At 35.9% G+C, this 22,574-nt stretch overlaps 1 protein-coding gene across 3 annotated transcripts; it reads right to left on the reverse strand.

The window, feature by feature from the left end:
- Positions 1-1,071: 1,071 nt before the first annotated feature.
- LOC110832935 (glycerophosphocholine phosphodiesterase GPCPD1) lies at positions 1,072-21,117 on the reverse strand. Of its 3 annotated transcripts, XM_087345068.1 has the most exons (16): positions 20,986-21,117; positions 19,372-19,618; positions 18,898-19,064; positions 18,658-18,818; positions 17,896-18,039; positions 17,360-17,470; positions 13,313-13,478; positions 11,040-11,181; positions 9,734-9,959; positions 8,731-8,808; positions 6,211-6,366; positions 5,831-5,961; positions 5,064-5,199; positions 4,037-4,197; positions 2,803-2,950; positions 1,072-2,633 (listed from the first exon to the last, which is right to left on the reverse strand). In XM_087345068.1, exons 2-16 carry the CDS (start codon positions 19,524-19,526, stop codon positions 2,556-2,558), a joined length of 2,160 nt encoding a protein of 719 aa, XP_087201194.1. In that variant the 5' UTR covers positions 19,527-19,618; positions 20,986-21,117; the 3' UTR covers positions 1,072-2,555. The 3 variants fall into 3 exon arrangements, with proteins under 3 accessions (XP_087201194.1, XP_087201195.1, XP_087201196.1); XM_087345069.1 differs by lacking the exon at positions 8,731-8,808; XM_087345070.1 differs by lacking the exons at positions 6,211-6,366; positions 8,731-8,808.
- Positions 21,118-22,574: the final 1,457 nt, after the last annotated feature.

Consider the following 22,574-nt stretch of genomic DNA (forward strand, 5'->3'; position numbering starts at 1 on the left):
TCTAGCGGTTAGAACGCTGGCCTTGTAATCCTGGGGTCTCGGGTTCGATTCCCGGCGGTGCCCGAATTTATAACTTGTGTTGGGCAAGGCCGTGGTCTAGGCAACACTGAGCTTCCCGGTTTCTCCGTGGCATCCCAACAATTACTCCATTCACACACAGAAGAAGGCAATGGCAAACCACTTCTGGATCATCTGCCAAGAACGTATATGAACAGGTCCCAGTCCGAGAAAAGGATGGAAGGATCCTGTTCATATGGACCTGTCGTCAGACAGAACACTAAATAAATAATAAAATATGAGCAGAATTATCACTGAGCACTGAACATCTGTGTGACTGTTATAAACAGAAAACAGCACGAAGTATTTTTGGCGCTAGAGTCTTTGGTAATAACTGAAATTATATTTCAGAACATTGTACGGAAATATCTCTTATTTCAAATGAAGTTATTTTTATTGCATTTATTTATTATTTTATGGTAAAGTGACAAAAGTTTCTGCAAATGTTTCGCAAATTCCGATGGCCGTTACGGACCTCATATCACTGATAAAGACATGAGCTGCTTTCACTATGGTGTTTCACAACGTTTATGTTCCTCCAAACGAATGGCGAAGTGATTAGTTATCATAATTGCTAAATTACTGCTGTTCCCCCATCACCTCACATAATCACTCGCTTTATCGTTGCTTAGCCTGTAACAAACTTGAAAGGCCCCATGAAACTTGACAATGCAACTTATTAATTTGACTATTCTTATGCATGACATCTTGACGCTTTATTTCAAGAGCAATATCAACTGTCATTCTATCAAGGGCACTGCTGCTACAATTTTGTCCACAAAGTAAATAAGTGCATTTTCTATTTTCAGCGTAAATAGTACATTTAGACATAATCATTCTTACAGGTGCGTCATTGCTGCTAATAACACGCAGATTTTTTAACGTTTTTTTGGCAAAAAAACATGTCTCCTTTGAGGACACTTTCTTGATATGAGATAACTCTTTTTGGGAAAGGGTGAGGAAAGACTAGATTTGGCATATGACAGACATAAAAGTTAAATCAACTCAAGTAAATCAAGTAGTTTCTAATATCACATTATATACTTTTATTGTAAAGTCATTCTTACATGAATACTGTCACAACACAACAAATATTTACCAGAAATAAAACATTCACGACCCTGTCCACCATAATAAAATAATACAAAATAATTTTTAAGACTCCTATTCCATGTTAAAGTCACACCATCATCAGAAAATTCAAACAATATACTTGACAAACAATTTTAAATAATGCAATAGCAAACAGGAAATGGATGTTTTACTTTCATAATACTGACAACTGTCAACTTCCTGTTTATCATCTATGCAAGGGATAAACCATAGATGCACTATTTTCATATAAAATATCAGAGTTGCAATTTTTTGGGGGGGAACCAAAAGTAAAATTCAATTCAAAACAGACACTATGTGCTTTAACCCCCCCCCCCCCACCACAAATTTAAAAACAATTATTTATGATTAAAGGCCCATTAATAAGCCTGTGCTAAGTGAGCATTTTTCCATATTTCAACCCTAACCTAAATATAGGAAACCATAAGACATAAGCACTTACTGAGCTGTCGACTTACACATAAGTTCTAGTGGCCACTCAAAAGCACTTCTGGTCACCTTGCTGCCTGCATGCATATTGCTAGCAATCCCTATTTTATATATGATATCATTAAACTTACAATATAACCTAACATAACCTTAAAAATTTACCACTACTTTGTACTTACAGTCAAAAGTGCTGAAAAGATTATGGCTGACATTTAACAAAATGCTATATATTAAAATTAATCTATCGCAGCGTCTAGAGACTGAACTTGTTAAAATGCTTATATTTCAGAAATGACACTGTTTAGACATGATAGAGAAAATTAAGAGACATAAGCAAGTACACAAAAATATGTGAACGAGCTGTGTCGTATCTCGTAAGAATAACCATTTCCTTACTGGAAGATGAATTCAGGTGCATGGTTAGTGCATGAACACACATTATGCACAAACGTTTGACAGCTGTCGTCTTACATATGCTGATATAAAAATATAAGACTGTCTTTAATTTGGGAATCGTGTGATCAACACAGTTATTTTCTATACCTTATGATTAAACAATGTAAAGTACAATATATTTTATTAAATTTGAAAGGGCAACACTATGCAATTTATTATTTAAAACAACAGATGTGAGTACTTTCAAACATAATACCTCCGCAATACAAATGACTCAAAACTATCCAAAAATTGCAATCAAAATATGTATTTTTTACGTATATATCCTGATCGTCATTATAATAGCGGTGTGTAAATTTGTATTTACTTCTTGTTTTATATATATTTGGCTTGAATACTTATAACTTGAATTCAAAAGTTCCTAATTTTGCTTTATACAGAATATCTTACTCTGAATGCGAAACAGGTAACGCGCGTCAACATCAACTTGCCTTTGTATTTCCTCCCCCAGTGGAAATCTGAGTGCGATTAAGCAATGCATTAGTAAGTGAGCTGATAGGTCATGAGGACAATAATGAAGCTAATGTGGTACTGGACAGATTCTTTTGAGCATTTTCCACATCATTAAATTCAAATGCCTGCAAAATAAATATAAAAATATCAGACCAAATTCTCTTATATTCTCATTACAAAAATGAATAACTGAACTCATAATAGAAATTACAGCGAAGAAAATATTATATTGCTGGCTTCATGGGATGTTTCACCTCTTTGGTACCCATGTTCTACAAGTGATGTAATTCTTACCTCAGTTGGAAGCACCGGTATGGGAGAAACAAGTGTCTGAGGAGGATCCTGTACTTCCTCTGCTGCTTTAAGCAGGTGATTTTGCATCTCCCTCGCTTCAGCCAGAAATATACTCTCCTTAACTTCCTTGGAGCTATATTTGTCAATCCTGATTGGAAAACAATCATAATACATAAGTGTATAAAATTAAAGACAGATAAGGTAGCAGGACCACCACAAAATTGTTCATACTTTGCGACATTCACAGTTTCTTTTTAGTACAGATTAATTTTGCAAAATTAATTTCTAAATGTTCTGGATGCTGTCAACCCAAGTTTCTGAACCCTATTTATTAAAAGAAGAGGTCATGTTTACTCAGCTTTGTTTCTTTTTCCTCTGGTTTTTAACATTTGAGCACATAAAATGGGTATAAATATAATCAATGGAACCAAAAATATTTGGAAGATGGCTATCTTCTGGATTGTAGTGACATGTAGTCTGGTAGAAGTTTACTGATATTTCTGAGGTCCTTGCTACCTCCATCATCATCATCCTCCAGACTACATAATGCTACAACCCAGAAGACAGCCATCTTCATACTCACTACCTCATACTATATATATATATATATAACACAACAACAAACAAACAAATACCACATACACCTAATTTGATATTATATAAATAATTTTCTGTAAATGAAAATTAATTGACAACTCACTGTACAAACTTTCTTAGAATATTCAGTTTGTTTTTTACATCCTTAATAAATTATAACTGTATATATAACAACAAGGAAAACAAATGTAACATGATGTTGTATAATATAATATTTAACTTTTGTAAATATTGAAGAAAGCTCAAGCCTTGAAGGTACAAGGTGTCAGCAAACCATTTCTGGTTGCAGATGACTAAATAATTTTTATAACATTCATGTGCTGTGAAAGTATAAAGGTTTACATAATCCTTTAGATTTTCATGCAATGAGGCCGATCTAAATACCAACAGGTAACATATATTTCCTCTTTACCAAGTGGCAAACTTCACAAACAGTCACCAAATCTAAAATAGTGAACAGAATCCCATGCAAACAGAAGTTTTAGTGTGAGTAGAATGCAGAAGAATACTGAGGGAAATTTTGATATTTTATTAACTAATGAAATGTACCACAGCCCTTCTTGAGAAACTGATAGTGACTCAGTTCTATACTTCTTTGTCAAAGTAAGTAAAGTAAGGGGTTAATTATACTTCATACTTGTCATAAATAACACCGTGAATGCCAAGCTGTTTAAGGTACTTGATTGTGGAAGGACTGTTATTATCATCGCCCCAACAGAAGAGGACAAGTCCTGCATCCATCACCAATTTCACTTGGGTCGAGTCACGCAGAATGTCCTCTGTATGAGCATTAATACCCTAAAAATAAATATAATGACTCAACACAACAGAACTGTTAAAAATGACTTACGAGTTCAGAGCTTTATTTGTAGTTATTTCATGGAGATGCCATTTTCATCACTAAAGCAACACTGAAACACAACTAAATGGAAAATTAAAGTGAGCATAAACAAAGAACCAAGTCAGTTACACTACTTTGCTGCACTTGTAATGTTCTCATATACTTGGGGTAACAATAAAGGCTGATAAAACTACTTATATGGTATGATGTAACTAAGTTTTCTTTGGCTCTAATAGGCATGTCAATTGTAAATGAAAATACAATGGAAAGAAAGACGTAACAATACAGAAATCAACAGACATCTTCCAAATATTCATATGTTGATCACTTCTTATTTCCCAGCTTCTTGTAACACCATTACTGCAATTAAGAACCTACTACAATCCAGTACAGAAAAATATGGGACCTGGTGATTTTAGGATAGACACTGGCCTCTCATTTGGATAATCCTGGGTTTGATTCCCTGTCAGATCTGTGTGGACTTTTCTGCTCAACAATGAAGCAAAAGATAATAATACTGTGATAAATTAAAGTATACAAGGCATCTACCATGGTTCAGAGCCCAGAATAAAACAGTAGATCCCATATGCTGGTCATCATCTTCAGAATGATCAATGGGGTAAAGGAATCTGCCTTATTGGTGCCCCACATCAGAAATGGATTATAGACCTGCCTAGGGTTGACAGAGGCCAGGAAAGGTCATCAAAGACCATTCTTGGGTGCATGAGAAACCAACCAAACATCAACAAAGAAATAAACATATAAATTACAGAAAAGATATATTAATATGTAAATAAATAAGAATTCAACAACTTTCACTAACCAGTATTCCAGCACTATTAGCATAATTCACAGCCATTGGTATACTTTGTGTCCGAGGGTCCCTGTAAGGAGGATATTTTTTTGTCACTCCTTGAGTCAGGAAGAAGACGGGATACTTGTTCTGCTTAAGTCGAAGCCTGCAACAATGCACCACCGTCAAGTTCTCAACACAAATTAACAAAAATATAAATGAACTTAACACGTTCTGAATATGTTCTTTGTAATTCTGCACCTCAACACTGATGTCAATGTTAATTTACCCCAGATTCAAATAAAGTGTTGACAAGACATATTCATAGAGATATTAAGTACTGCAGAGAAAAAATCCAATGTTAAACATATTTGAATGCTGGGATTCGATTCCCAGTAGCAGTGCATTTTTCCTGTGCCACTGCATCCAAACTGCCTCTGAGGTCCACTTTTCCTTCTACTCAATAGGTAGCAGGGGTAACGTGGCAAGAGGCTGAAGGTGATCGATCCTTTCTCCTGCATCCAGCGTTGAACTTAGGGAAGGACAACTTACCTTTACCTTAATGGTAAAAACATATTATTTATCCTAACATAGTGCACACCTTCTTTATAAATATCTGCATACAAATCTTGATACACATTATATTTGAGTTTCAATTTGGGTAGCACAAAGCGCTACATGAGGGAGTATACGAGAGACAGTTGCAGATCTGGCAACATTACTCATACTATTTCTTCATTCTGTTATGCATTCCTTTATGCAAATAAATAAAAGTAAGATCGCAGCTAACAACTAACATGGTGCAGATGTCTGGATGAAAGCATGAGAAGACGATCTTACGGCTCCCTGCAGAATCGAGAACCACTTTAAGGACGGTATCCAGATAAATGTTCAGGTCAAATGGGTGGTTCAGCTCATATGTACCATCCTGAAAATAAGATATAACACTAAAAAACCTAGTCTGCAACATTTATGATCACATAATGGCAACTGTTTCTGTGTAAGATCATAGAAATAAGTCTCTCAAAGGATAAGGATCACTGTCAAACATTTTCTTTACAGAAATCAACCCAGAAATGGTAACTTCTGTCTTTACTAACAAACAAAAAATAATATGCTAAAAACGTGTTACAATATATATATATATATATATATATATATATATATATATATATACCTTCAGCTGCATGGTCCATTTAATCTCAATATTGAATCCCACGTGAGGGTCAAGGGAGTCCAATGCCTGATGAAGGGTGGGGAATGGTTGATGCTCCTCCAGTTCTTCATCAAAGAAGCGCTGGTTCTTGTCTTTCCCTTCTGCCAAATGATATACCTGGTGATAGCAATCAAGATTAGTAACATTTTCTGCCAAATGCTGGCTGATGGGCATTCTGATGTCAATACAAGAAGGCAGATCTTAGAATTCCAGGACTGATTTTAATCAACATCAATAATGCACAACAGCAAGCCCATGCAAAGTCCAGCCCATGGGCTGCATGTACTTTGCAAAGTGTAAAGCAATGGCTGGGGGTTCGTCGTGCTGACCACACGTCACCCTATATCTGGTTGGATGATCGTTCACCTCTGCTTAGGCATGTGAACGTGAGGCCAGCAGTCAAGCTAGTCGGCTTTAGCTCTCTGGAGCTGTTATGCCACGGATTTAAATTTTTAACTATTTGTATGTGCTATAAAATGAGGATCATTTCTGTCCTGATTTTCATAAAAAAAAATTATGAAATAATATAATGTACAGTATCATTACTTGACTAAACATTCAACATACTATGACAAATGTATGGATCAGTTTCATAAGGTAGAGGTGCACCACAGACCAATAACCTAAAAGAAGTGTATGATATCAAAAGTGCTTGAGACCACTGTAATCATTGTGCTCAATCAGGAAATTACTTTCTAGTAACTACATTTCATTAACAGACATGACTTCAAGCTTTTACAAAAAAAAAAACCCAAATTCATGGCCCGCCCTTGCATTTACACATGCATTACCATGCGTTATTAAGCTGCTTTTGAAAGAATAAACAAACAGTAAGTATGTGTCATGAGCAGTGAAAATCAAATTAGGTTTGCAATGTGTGCCATAAGGCTAACTCATAAGTAACTGAGTATGTTTATTACCAAAACAGAAAGAGATTTCACCACTTACAGAAAATAATACACAACAGGATACAATGGTCACTTGTTTCAATCAGTTAATATCAAGTGATACAGCATTTAGTAATCAAGAGTCCCACAAATATTAATGACTAGCTCATAACCTACATATGAGCACCATGAACAATTTCACCTTTTTTATCTCATAAGTAGCGACTTTCTTTGAGGATCTCTGACCAGATTTTGTACACACTTTTCATCCACCCATTCTATTGATTTAATTATTCACACAATAGCAGGCAAAGAGAAATACTGCTTGTGTTAATAAATAACTCAAAAGTGAAATATCTTTTAATTTACTTCTACTTTATAAAATTTGCAGTGTCCTCAGAACTAATAGCAGTTCCATACACTGATATGTAACCAACTTCATGGAACAGAGTCCTTCTTGAAAAGTTAACAGTCACTCGGCTAAAGAAACTCCTGCCTTTTATAAAACCTGAAGGTCTATTACTATGCTGACAACAGCCCACCACAGGACGCTATACTTAAAGATTTATCTAGTCTATACCTCATGCTCATTTCCTGAAGATCCATATTAATATTATCATTGTACCTATACATATTTAGGTCTTCAACGTGGGCAAGTTATAAAAATTTCCATACTTATCTGAGATTATGTAGCATGTGGCTATTCTGATGGTGGAATAAACACCTAATGCATGCTGAATAACAAAAGCAACTTACTAAAGCAAAATGGGCTCCCTACAGCAGTGGTCTCCAAACTTTTTGTGCCTACGAGCACATTTGAGAGTTTATGAGATCGTGGCAGGCACCAACCAATTAACAAAGCCAAATTTTCTTTTCTCTATAAGATATGGACACCAAATAATACACAAAACAACACGACATTTAATAATAAAAGAAACCACGCAATCAAAAATACGTAGTTTTATAAGTACAATTATTATTACTCAAGTGGGAAGTTAGTGTGATGTTTGGCACTGCATTCCATCGGCCAGTTTTTTAAATTTGGGAGTGTAGGATGATGTTGCTGCTCGCAAACAATCGTCAAGATGGGCATCAGTAAGTTGAGATCTGTGCTTTGATTTTATAATGTTCATGGTTGAACGGCCTTCATTATTCAGTATAACCTCTTTCTGTAACAACGCGGGCACCCAAAAAAAGCCTTGGCGGGTGCCATGGTGCCCGCGGGCACCGTGTTGGGGACCACTGCTCTACAGTGCAGTGATTTAACAGGAGAAATCTGTACAACAGAATACAGACTTAATAAGCTAAAACTCCATGTTCTAAAATACTCTGGTTCATGTATTGATCATGAACCGATAACAGGTCATATTAGTGAAGAGAAAACAAAGACATAAGAAGTTTTCACATAAATGAACTATAAACTTTTATCCCACACAAATCTTTTTGAAAACAAATCTCCGGAAAGACAAAACACAAACATTAAAACATAAAAACTTCTTAGTCCTGCCTGCAAATGTCTTAAGATCAAATACAGAAAAGGATGATATATTTCAGAGCAGTGTCTATGCAAAATCATGCTACATCCACTGCTTACCCCACAACACAACACCGTCGCAGAGTCAGAGTCGCAAAAATGCAGAACTTTGCTCAACTCACCATTGGCTGAAATGCCCTGCAGGAATTAATAATTGTACTGTACATCACCTCAAGCACTTGGCATGCTAATGAAGATAATATTAATACCAAAGCAAAACAAAAACCCAGCAACTTCAACAGCTAATATCACACTGCTCCAAGTGTTATCAATCAGAAAAAAATGTTAGTAAACAGCTGGCAGACTAATTTTAATCTAAACATTGAATTCACATGAGTCCTATTTTTATAAACATTTATAAATATAAAATAATTTAAGAGCAAGAAAGAGTATACTTTCCTAATCCTAAAGGAGAAGGCAGGTACTCCACATAAAGCACTCTGTGACATTCTGGCTAGCTGCCTTATAAAGAGCGATCAAAATAAAAACACACAAAACACATTTCTAAAAATCTACATAGCATAAAAGCAGGGCCCTCTGATGGCTGTATACAGCAGCATGTTATATAAGCAACTTTTATCATTATTCACAAAAATTAAATATTTGTCCATTACCAGCAAATCAGATACAGTAAACTCTAATTATCCACGTGCAGATTATCTGCTGTGAAGTTAATTTGTGAACAATTCTGTGCATGACTTTTTTTTCCATTAAATCTGTGTGGACTAGATTTTCAACATGTTTTGGCACCGTACTGCCGTGTTTGATTATTCATCAGTCATGTGTATGTCTTCTGAGAGTTCTGTACCCTTCTGGATTTGTGCATAAAATTTCATAAGCATTTCTCATCAAACCTGAATCACTAAAAATTAAATTTATCTAATATATGGTAACAAAATAGTCTCACACAATGACTTAAAAACTCCCAAAACATTCAAAATGTAACATTCTATAAAATGCAGATAACTATTACAATGAAGGTACTAATAAGCTATTATTGTTCAAATTTTACCTACAAATTCATAGCAAACAAGAAGTAAAATAGGATTAAGTGATGCAATACCTTTAGATGCTGTAATTGTTCCAATGTAAGATCTTTCACTGGTAACTCCAGCATGTCATGTTCTGCCAACTGCTTTTTGCGTTTCATCGCAATGCACACATGAAAGTCGTGATACAAGACTGGTACCAGGTCCTTCGATAGCTGAACATCAAATTCCACAAGATCAGCCCCTGCTGATCCTGCATCCTTCAGTGATGCTATAGTATTTTCACGGACATCAGCACACCTTCAACATACAAACATAGTGTTGTATGATATATAAGGTCTGGAAATAAAGTAACGAGACTGAAGTAGCACATTCCATAATAACTGGATTTTGTTTTGTATATGGTATCATTAAGTCTTTTATTGATGTTCATTTATTAAATAACAGACGATTTCTAAAGGAAGTAAACATTACATTTTTAGTTAAACTGGTGCAAAATGTCACAGACATTTTAAAAATTCCACAAAATATTTAAGAAGATGCAACGCACAGTTCTTTTTAATATTTCAAGAATGAGGATACAATGTAGAAGATGATAAATAATCTGGATATCCAGCAACTTCACGACTAAGTTAGATTTCAGGTTCTCATGGATGTGAGTATAAAAATGGCTGTCTTCTGGGTTATTGCGCTGTGTAGTCTGGCAGAAGTTAACTGACATTTTACAATGTTTGCTGCTTCTGATACGTCAGTAAACTTCTACTGACTACATGGCAGAAAAACCCAGAAGACAGCCATCTTCAACTTCAGGACTGATTCAAATATGGAAAGAATGGCTAACAACGTAAGAATCCCAAAGTTAGTATAAACTGAATATGAACATAAGTATAAAGAAACTATTCCACTTAATGTAAGAATAAAAACAAGAAAGAACTCTGCGCACATAAAGTGCTCAATAATCCTTTGCATTCTTAGCACAATTCTAAGATGCTCTGATGTATTACATGGTGTGTATGAATAAACTAATGGGAGTTATACAGACACTATTTCTACATGCAATTCTAATGAGACAAATATTAACAGTGATCTTTTATGTCTTGGAGTAATAATGTATATGGTTGGGAAAAATTCAAATTATAGAAACCAAAGAATTCCTAAAAGAGTACCAGAATTTAATATAAGCACAAAGAGACAACTGCGTAGATTAAATAAGAGAGGAAGAAATTGGAATGTCATTTTGGATTCAAACATGTAGGATGACAGACTTGAGCGTGTGGACAAAAACTAGAACATACCAACCACACTGATTTTTTCTTCACATTTCTTATCCTTCTACAGATTAATATAATTTCACTGGAGATGAAAGTTACCAGTACTTACTCTGAAACTTCAAGCTTAAACGATGTTCCAAGACCACGATGTCCAACATCCAGCCCATGCCATGTCTTCTTCCATATGCGGCTATACGACACACTCATATCACACTCATATCCACTGATGGGGTGCACCACCAAGTAGTCAACTGCAAACAAAGTTTACTGCACTCTTATTTATGACCCCACAATAGAAATTTAACCCTTCAAGCCATTAGCCCAAGAACACAATCACAGCTAGAAGCTTCCTTTATCAGCAGTATTCTAAGTACGTACTTGCCGCTTGCAGGCAGCAAGGCAAATCATCACTGCTGCACAATCTGTCAGATTTTTGTCATACTATTTGGACCACAAGACCCTGAAACATTGTATTTCCTATTTCTTCCATCTATTCATTAATACATATGAATGCAACCAAGTTATTTCCTTTGTATTTTTTGACATCGACATTGTATCAACCAATAAGCAACATGGTGTATTTTAGCACAGTCTGAATTTATAAAAAAATAGATGATTTACAGGATCCTGTTCACAGAAATATTATAATTTGTGACAGTGGGAGTGAATCAGATAGTGATTAAGATGAAAAGAACCTTGCAGTTGAAAATCCATCAGACAGTGACAAAAATGAAGCAAATATTGACAGCGATGCAGATGATTTAGAGCAGTGGTCCCCAACGTGGTGCCCGCGGGCACCATGGCACCCGCCAAGGCTCTTTTTGGGTGTCCGTGTTGTTACAGAAAGAGGTTATACTGAATAATGAAGGCCGTTCAACCATGAACATTATAAAATCAAAGCACATCTTGACAATTGTTTGTGAGCAGCAACATCATCCTACACTCCCAAATTTGAAAAACTGGCCGATGAAATACAGTGCCAAACATCACACTAACTTCCCACTTGAGTAATAATAATTGTACTTATAAAACTACGTATTTTTGATTGCACGGTTTCTTGTATCATTAAACGTCGTGTTGTTTTGTGTATTATTTGGTGTCCATATCTTATTTGTCCAGAGAAAAGAAAATTTTGGCTTTGTTAATTGGTTGGTGCCCACCACGATCTCATAAACTCTCAAACGTGCCCATAGGCACAAAAAGGTTGGGGGACCACTGATTTAGAGTGATATTTACTATTAGAATTTCCAAGACTGCAGAGTGATTGGATGTGGGAAAACATTTATAATTTGCATGTCGCAAATTTCTTACCAATAGGTCATTTACTGCCAAATACTGTCAGATTATTAGCTTAGATATTTCAATACCAGCCTGAAGGGTTAATATCTGCAAATAATGTCACTCAATACACTATTAAACATGATATGACTGGATATGTAAAGTTATATTCATATCTTATTTTGTAAAGACCAAACACAGTCAAACCTCGGTTCACGAACAATTCAGTTTACAAACAAATTTTCCAAACACAAAGCGTCTCGGATGACGTACTGTCTCGAGTTACGAACACGCAAGCCGTCAACATCGTGGAGCAATAAGCTGGGAGTATCAGCGTCGGCAGTATTCGTAGAAGAATGATCCAGCATGGGGCCAAAGAAAGACAATCTTTGCAGCAAAGTGAAAAGAAAAAATACCAATATCATGTTAGATGTTAAGAAAGAAATCATAGCCAAACATGAAAATGGTGTTCCTGTCTCTGATCTTGCTATTTCTTTGATCCGTTAAATTTGTGCAAAATTTGGTGAGGTGCAAAGTTTCGTGGAACGATATCACCCCGATAAAGCAGTAGCAAGCCGCAGCATAAAACATTTTCAATGATAATGCCATGTGTCACTTTAGAAACATTTTAAAACGTAGACAAAAACAAATCACACTGGACAACTTTTAGTGAGACAGAGGCCCGGTGAGTCTGATGCAGAGTCGAGTGGTGCCAAGAGACAGAAAAAAGAAAAAGAATCCCCTTCCAAACACTAACATTTCACGCCGTCAACTCTCCTCCATACAGGTACGGTAAAACTAAATTAAGTTTTTGTCTATATTTGATCTGCTTAGTGTTGTGTTTATCTTTTTTGTGATAGACTTAATGGTTTCCATTGATTCTGTGTTAAGAACTTGTGCACAAAGTACTGTTGTAAAATTTTAAATAAGCAATCATCTGGGATCCAGGAACGGATTAATCCATTTTACATTAATTCCTATGGGGAAAATAGTTTCGGTTTATGAACATTTCGGTTTACGAACGACCTTCAGGAACGAATTAAGTTTGTGAACCGAAGTTTGACTGTATATATAAAATGAAAGAAAGGAAGATGTAACACTCACATCGCAGTTGACCAATAGGACGATGACTGCTGCTGGTGATAGGAACAATAGCCTGTCCCTCACTGGAAGTCATCATGCTGGGCAAGATATAACTGGACCCAATGTGGCACGGAGGGTCATTCTCCACTGCTCGTGAACTATATACATAGTAATCCACCATGTATGCCTACAACAAACAAACCAAATTTCTCACTCAAGTCTTGTCCCATACAAACATCCAGCAGCGAACTAACCAGATGAAGAGTTCACGGCAAAAATGAATCTGAAACAACCACATTTTAAATATATCCGCACCTAAAAGAATTGCCATGATGTAACTTAATCTTTTTACAGTGCATCTAATTCATCAATAAGACAACTATAGCTCACCAGTTTTTTGTTGATATTTATACAAGACTTGGAATAAGCAACTCTGGGCCCAAGGGAAGATGGCAAGAGGAACTTCAGATGGAAATGAACACCAAAGTTGATGTTGTTACAAAGAGCTAAGCTGATGCTTTATCCTGAAGTAATATCTCCAAGATTCCACTGATCCTCTTTAACACAATACGAGCTTGACCATACCCACGAAGCCTTGACAACTGAACATGAAATTGACAGAGCAGTAGCCTCATTACAGAAATGGAGAGCAAAGACAAGAGCTCGGAGAAGAATAAAACATGTGTAAGTTGGGTCACATCAACTACAGCCAATATGAAACCTGGCACAAACTCGAAAATCTGCATGAGAGCTGCCAATGTACAAACAAGTGAGTATTCAAGCAAATTTACCAAACACTTTTTATGCTGTAACAATCACTACAGTATATTAATAAAACCAAGAGTACACACAATTTTACACTTTTTTTATTTGTGGTGCATACAGCAATGGTGTCAGTAGCTCTGACCACATAGCTTAAGAAATTTACCTGTTGTTTTATGGTACAAGGGTATGACATATAATCAACAGTGACTGAGAGTGTTCAAGAACAAGTTGAAGATTTCCGTCTTCTGGGTTGTATTCATCGCCCCGATGACGGAGGTAGTATGACCTCTGAAACGTTGGTTAATGTCGACCAGACTACACAGCGCAACAACCCAGAAGACAGAAATCTTCATACTCACCACTGTGAGAACCTCAAGTCTTACAAGAACAAGTTATTAAAGAGAATATTTTGAGGTAAGAAAGATAAAATAACAGGATGAATAAAATTACACATTGAGAAACATCATAATTTGTACTCTTTACTAAACCTTATTACGGTGAGCAGATCAAGGAAAAGGAACACAAGACGGACAGGACATTTAGCATGCATGAGATGATAACTCATACAAAATTTTAGCTGGAAAACCTGATGATAAGGGACACATTGCAGGATATGAGCACAGACAGCGAGACTGAGCACTGACATACCAGAATATACGAAATAAATCCAGAATCAAGCCAGAAAATAACAACATATTTAGAGGTCTACATAACAACTGAATACCTTATTGTGTTTTGTTTGTACAGTGTATATCAGACATGGCATGTCAGAAGTAATGCAATTTTGGAAGCTAAGAATTAACAGCAACTCCTCCAGGAAGGACAATAGTACAGAAACTACCTACCACCACCTACAAATGAACAATCAGGCAAAAATACCTTCATGCAGACAGTATAGGAGGAAGATGACTCAAGATGGTCATTGTAGACAAACACCAACACAATGCCATTCTTTACCCTGCTATGCGTTTACTCTCCTCTTTTACATTTGAACTTAACTCTGATATTCTGGGCATTTTAGGACTACTGCTCTTAAGTTGTGTTTCCTCAAATAAAATCCCCATCACGGCAACAGGTACTGACTGAATGCTCGGAATAAACTGACCTCATTCATATCACAGCACACTCCTTTACCCTATCACCAGTCATATTGTTTTTACTCCAGTGTGAAAGTTTGAACTTTGCTGTCCAGGGACTTCAATATGGGTATGAAAATATAAACATTTATTTCATAAACATTACAGGCATGTGATATCTTCTTCTATGGCTCTCTGGTCCGTGTTCGGTCCATGGCCTCCTCAATTCTCCTCTTCCAAACGGTCCTCTGTTAGGTCCGTCTGTCCGAGGCTTTGACTGAGGTTTCGAAACATCTTCCTTTTTACGGTGCAAGGTTGTTAGCCTTGCAACCAACCCCCAACTTGGAGGACCAGGGTACCTGTCTTAGTCTGACCTCTCCCCCTCAACCAATCTGGCTAGGGAGTCCCTTAAATTTCCTCTTAATAAAATAAAGTCCAATAATCATGGCATTTTGAAATACTGATATTTTGACCTTGTATAAACTGGTGCATAAGAACACGATTTATTTAATTTTCCTGACATCAGACGTTTCCTTATTATTCTTTATCTTGACTTCAACTCAACTACATCAGATTACAGAAGTATTCCCTGCAGAGACTGCAGCAATGCATCCAAGCACAACAAAGACACTGGATACTTGTAGAAGTTGCAAGGTGAGTTCCTTTAATTAATCACAATTACTAAACATTTGTGACGATGTTTATAAGGAATAAAAATGTGTCTGATTTTTTACTGCGTCAAGACAATATATTATTAATATGACTCTCTACAATACATAATTAAAGGCCTAATTTATCTAGTAAACCACATAATTTTGTTACTAGTTCTGATATTAATAAGATTTGAACTTATTGGCTTACTAATAATTTAATCACATCTCACATTTTGTCGAAAGATTCGCCCCATTACAGCAATAACTACTTGCCCTAAAAATCTGCATAACATTAGCATGCTGCAAATTTAATATTGTACCAAAAAACCTTGGACATTTTTTCAAATCAAGTAAATACAATACTTGGTCAATCAAAATTTCACATTTTTATAGCAGGTCTGGGGATGGAAATCCCTATATGGTAGTTATGGTTAATAAATTTGTATAAGTATTAACAGAGGATTTACAAGACATAACACTCCTAAAATACAATATTAAATGGAGAAAAACTTCATCTTGAACTTCAGGAATACTCCTCTAATAAATGCTCTATTTTCCCTACATTTTTATTTATCATATACAAGAGTATTCTAAAACTCCTGAATTATATATAACACATCCTATATATATACACCATAAAGATGTGTCTCAGTATTCCAGTGAATTAGGAGTAATGAGATTATAAGCATGTAAACATGAAGAGGCACAGTGTACAAAAACCCAACACAAAAATCGAGAAGGGGAAAGTAATTGAGGAAACAAATCATGCTGAAAGCTGCTGCAATCTGTCACGACTCAAGCATAGCATGGTCTTCTTCAGCTCTCTCCTCCCCATTTCACATCACCACGCAGCAGAGAAAATGCAGAAGCACACTTACCATTTTACTTGCCTCTGAAAATTACAAATGGAAGCTTAGAGTTAGAAGTTTGTGTGTGTTTGAAAAGCCCTACACACAGTAATGCAATCACACAACCCTTCTGCACGCAAACTGACCAGGGGTTGGGTAATTTACTTTTATAACTTTCCAACCAGCATACAACTAACCTCATATTACAGAAATATATACAGAACATAACCTATAACACACATCGGCATTTAACATAGCTAAGCTAAAAGTATGAGTTCATATATTCCAAACAATTCCTTTATATTCTTAACAATAAATAAGATAATCATACCCAGGACAGTACATCCATGACAATCACCTACAAGAAGAAGAAGAAGGTAATAATTATAATTATTGTTATAATTATAACTGATAAATGCTATCTTATTAAATGAAGTTTACAATTTGTATCACGAATGACACCAACATGACAGCAGTATCGTAACTGCTATTGTACTGTGCCGCGTAAAGGCACAAAACAATAACCTGAAACTTTTCAACAGTGCTAAGCAATAAATACATATAACATAACTAAATACATCCAATAACACAAAATCACTAAAGTAGCAAATACTCTGATAAATGGTGTTTGTACTGTATGCCCTGTATCTTTATCGGGACAAAGACAGTTACCACTGAAAGGTGGATTACAAATATGTGTCAACCCTACATGAGGCTCATACTCACCACAGATTCAGAAAAATGCATGGTCACACTGAAGATTATACAGTCATCAGGGTTGTAAGCTCGTCCAAACTGCTCCTGCAGATGGAATTCCCATTCATTCTCATTCATCACCTAAATGTTGAGGACAAATCAGTAAAACATTAAAAATTAATAAATGACTGTAAATAATAAAAACAGCAACAAAGCAATAAATATGGAAAATTGTTAGATTTTTCTTGTCAGTGTGTGGAAATTCAATCATTTCTACAGGATATTATTCTATTGAGCTGAGATGAATAAAGTGGAAGAAGCGTGCACAGTCCAAAAAGAACTGTTCCAATGTGGAATGCACTGAATTTGTCTCCATCACCGCATGACCCTTTTCAGATATAACCATTCAATTATAAGATAGCAATATTACTAAATGCACTATTCTCTGTCAGAAATTACTGTGACAATCTGCAGATCTAAGAAATTAATGACAGAGAATAAACCAAAGGTTAAAAGCACAAACTTTAGATGATAAGTTAATCTCAGACTGCCCACAAATTACTCACAGCAATCTCTGCAATTGGCCATCTGTCTTGCTCCTCTGCAACATCCTGAGTATCCATACTCTCATCAAAGATGTCTGCCACTGACATATCCTGTACCAATGTCTTTCTCTTTGACAGCACCAGAGGTGTAAGCTTTATATGAACCTAAAAAATATAAAGACATGGCTAAAACTATAGTAAGATATTTATGAAAAATAAAGGATTTAAGGAGTCTGTCTCAAAATCACCCCCAACTTAAAAACTAACAAACTGCATTATGACTCTCAAATTGCCAGTTAAGATGTATAGTTTCTTTTGAGAATGGACTCTGATATGTAAAATATCATGAAAAGATAGACCGAATTAATTAATGAAAGGAACACAGAGGACATGCAAGTGACAAATTCTTGGAAGAAATAGTAATTTTAAATGAAAACAATCATTATTGATTATGTAAGAAACATAACCCAATTTGAGAGGTACATAAGATTAATATGAATTAAAACTGAGGGCAGGGCATAATGCTATAAGGGTGTATCAAAATTTTGTATAACTGAAGACATTTGTTCTAACAACATAAAATAGTAGGCTGAATGTCAAGCCAGGAGAGCTTAATGCAGACACTATTCTACACAGGGACACAAATAGTTACATTTTGGTGTATGAACACTAATAATGCACATTTGTCAAACTAAACAGACATAAGAATTCACTCTCCTGTTAATCACCCATATTGTTGATGTGCCAATCAAGCACAATACCCTCAAATTGTGTATACTTAACCTTTCTTCCTTCATATTTGCGCTTCCATAACTGTATAGGATTCTCAAACAGCTTGAACTGAACCACTGTTTCTGTAGTAAGCCAGCCTCGATCTATCATCTTGCCACTGTCGTACAGACCAAAAATGTCTGGTTCCACATCTTGATGAATATTTGAATCAACTGAAACACCAGGGATGTTCTCCTGTAATATATTTACATACAATACAAACAAAAGTGTAAGGTAAGAGCAGACACATACCTTCCTTATGTATAAGGCGAGGATTTAAGTTGGTTTCCCAACGTCGGACAATCACCTGTCTTGAAGATAATTTCTCTCCATCTGGTTCAAACGCTATGCCCACAAAGTAACGGAACTTGACCTCACAATCTCTTGGAATACTGATAACCACTGACCATACGCCTTCCCTGCACCACAACATTTCAGTGTACATTTAGATAGCTGTTTCACAGTAATATCCAAAATTAGGGACCTGATAATCATACACTAAGAATGTATAATATATGCAGATATGTTAGAGATAAATGTAACAAAAATACTGTGACAAATATTATAATATGTAATGCCAAATATGTGTATTTCTCATGTATATTCACTCCTACCAAATTTAAGATGAGATTTTAAAGAAGGAGCCTACACCATGATACAAGAACTATGCCAAACATCTTTCCAGATTTATTATAGGATCAGAACTTCATCAAAGAGTGACCTTACCATTCACTGTTTGGTGCAATTTCATTGGTAAGCTGCACAGCACTAACATTGCTCCAGTTCCCTAGGTCAGGGCAACTTCCCACCACAAACACTGACTCCTGCAGATGAGTATCCACTCTTACACAAAATTTCCAATCTCTTTTATCCTCCCTCATTCTGTGGATGGTGTGCCTAGCTAGCCTGGGAAGATGGTCCCAGTGCGCCCAGATGCGGGTAAAGGATTCTACAGCTGTCTGATCAGCTTACTCTTAACAGAAACATTTTGACACAAAATTAGTCATGTCCTCAAGTTTGCACGGAGATAAGAAAACACTACTGGAGAATATACAAACATTTATAATTGTTATAAATAATTTGAAAATTGAGGTTATCTTACAACTGCTGGGAAAATAATCTCCAAAAAATAATATGAAAATTCACTCCTCTGATACAAGATAAAATAACACATAGACAAATGAGATACAGGATGAATCATTAACCTCTTCACTGTTAAGATTTTTTTTAAGTTCTGCAATGCAAAGCAAGATGAATGGATGGACAGTTCCATGAAGTGTGGTGTGTTGCAGCATCAATTTTTCTTAGCTGTTAGTCAATATACTGATGCTGTTTGCGCTGACCACAACACAGGGCAGACATGGTCTTATACATAGTAATTTTAGAAGTAAGAACATTGTATTTAAATGTATGAATATAAAACATTTATACATGAGTCTAAATGCACCCAATATGGTGATTACTGGCTAAAGCACAACAATGACATAATTTTTTTTACTAATAGTAAAGGGGTTTAATAAATCAGATGAGTGTTACTATTATCAAAAAGGTATAACATATTTTGAAAAGTACTAGGCCAATCGACCATATCTATCCAAGCCAAGACAAACAAAGCTTTAATAAGAACTGAGAGATCAGAAACTGTCCTGGAACATAGTATGGTGTTGAAACGCAAACTGTATTCTACAATAAGACCCATTATTTGAGAGGATACTGGTGCCCAAGCAGTACAGAACATGAAGTCAATACTAAAATGTATTCTATATTACCAGCAATATATAACATTTCAAATATTTCTTCAAGTTCTGCATCTAGTACTATGTCTCGTATAGACTTTTTTCATATACGAAACTTGCAGCACCAACGTTACCGAACTTGTAGTTTTACAACGGAAATAAAAAATGACACCTTATTAAAAAGTAATTACTTATTTTAAATGAAATAATTTTATTAAATAACTCTTATAATATGCAACTGTGAATTCTGAGAAACACAGTTCGTCACGTTCTTGAGATCCGTATGTGGTATTTAGAACGAACAAGCAGACAGTACATATGTTCTTGTAATGCTACCTACAATGTTCTGGGGCATGCAATATCACGACTTTCTATATTTTAGAAACAAATACTGATATAATTTTTTATTTCAGAATTACATCACACGTTTTATTCTCTACGACACGCAGGATCAGGACTTTACGTACAGGTTCTGCCAGCGTTAAAACTGTCGGACATAACCTCAAAGTACAACTTCTTTTACATAAAAAGTATAGGTCACATTAAAAATACACACTGTCCATCTATAACATAATAAATCCTAGCAAAATCACAGAAAACCTACTTCTTTTACACTGTATCAAGATGTAATTACTGTTACTTGTTTGCGTGCGTTCCTATCACAGATTGCAAGTATGCAATGCAACTTTCAAGCCGGTTTAGCGGATATAGCACATGAAAGGGAATTACTTCTGAGCATAAATGTATTTCCAGGTGCACTTGGCACTTATTTTCTCATACTATAGCAGGGCGCTCCTTTCGGAGCTCCTAGGGAGGGTTGGTCAAGTTTGTAAAACGCCACCAACCTTGTGTAAGAAACTAAACTAACCGCCACGAATTGAGGGTTAAAACAATTGACCATTGCTTTTTTAAATCTTAAGTAACACGCAAAACTAACTCTCCTTCGGGGGGGTTAGTTTAGTATCTCATTCAAGTGTTTTAACCCCTGAGTAAGAAACTAAACTAACCCCCTGAATGGGGGGTTTAAACACTTGGCGAACCCCCCCCCCCCCTCTGGGGGGTTGGTTGCGTTTTAAATTCTTGAGTAAGACACTAAACTATCCCCCTTCGGGGTGTTAATTTAGTGTCTTATTCGGAGCACTTTCTCTAATCTGATTTTTTACTTCTTTATGTCGCTGTTCAGAGGCCAACTGTTCTTGGTCAGTCAGCTTTCTGCGTCCAGCCCCACGCCTGCAAATTTTCGTCTGATTTTTTTCCCCTTCTGTTTTTGTTGAATACGTTTTTCTACTTTCATCAATGTAAGTCTTACTTCGCTTTCCTTCATTTGTTAAATAGTTCTGATGTTTTAGTCCTTTACCTCGCTGTTCACAGGCCAACTGATCTTGGTCAGCCAACTTTTTACGTCTAACCCAATCCATACATATCTTCGTTTTTTCTCTTCTACTCTTGGTGAATAAGTTTTTCTACGTTTATCAATGTATGTCTTCCTTAGTTTTTCTTTATTTGTTAAATAGTTCCGATGTTTTAGTTCTTTTTGTCGCTGTTCAGAGGTCAACAGTTCTTGGCCAGTCAACTATCTACGTCCAACCCCACCCTTTCAAATCTTCGTCTGATTTTTTGTTCTTGTGTTCTTGTTAAATACGTTTTCCTGCGTTTATCAATATAGGTCTCCCTTCGCTTTCTTTATTTGTTAAGTACGTCTGATGTTTTAGTTCTTTACATCGCTGTTCAGAGGCCAATTTTCTTGGTCAGTCATCTATCTACGTCCAACCCCACCCTTACAAATCTTCGTCTGCTTTTTTCCCCTTCGCTTCTTATTGAATAAGTTTTTCTACGTTTATCAATGTAACTCTCCCTTCGCTTATCTTTACTTGTTAAGGATGTCTGATGTTTTAGTTCTTTACGTCGATGTTCAGAGGCCAACTGTTCTTGGTTAGTCAACTATCTACTTCCAAACCCACCCTTGCAAGTCTTCGTTTGTTTTCTTCTGCTCTTCTGTTCTTGTTGAATAAGTTTTTCTGCGTTTATCAATGTAAATCTCCTTTCGCTTTTCTTTATTTGTTAAATAGGTCTGTTGTTTAAGTTTTTACGTCGCTGTTCAGAGGCCAACTGTTCTTGGTCAGTCAACTTTCTACGTCCAATCCCACCCTTGCAAATCTTCGTCTGTTTTTCTACATGTGTAGTTAATATGGT

The sequence above is a fragment of the Zootermopsis nevadensis genome, unplaced genomic scaffold (assembly GCF_977971745.1).
Source record: "Zootermopsis nevadensis isolate Lab colony 2312 unplaced genomic scaffold, Znev_1.0 Znev_ptg000008l, whole genome shotgun sequence".
NCBI lineage: Eukaryota > Metazoa > Arthropoda > Insecta > Blattodea > Termopsidae > Zootermopsis > Zootermopsis nevadensis.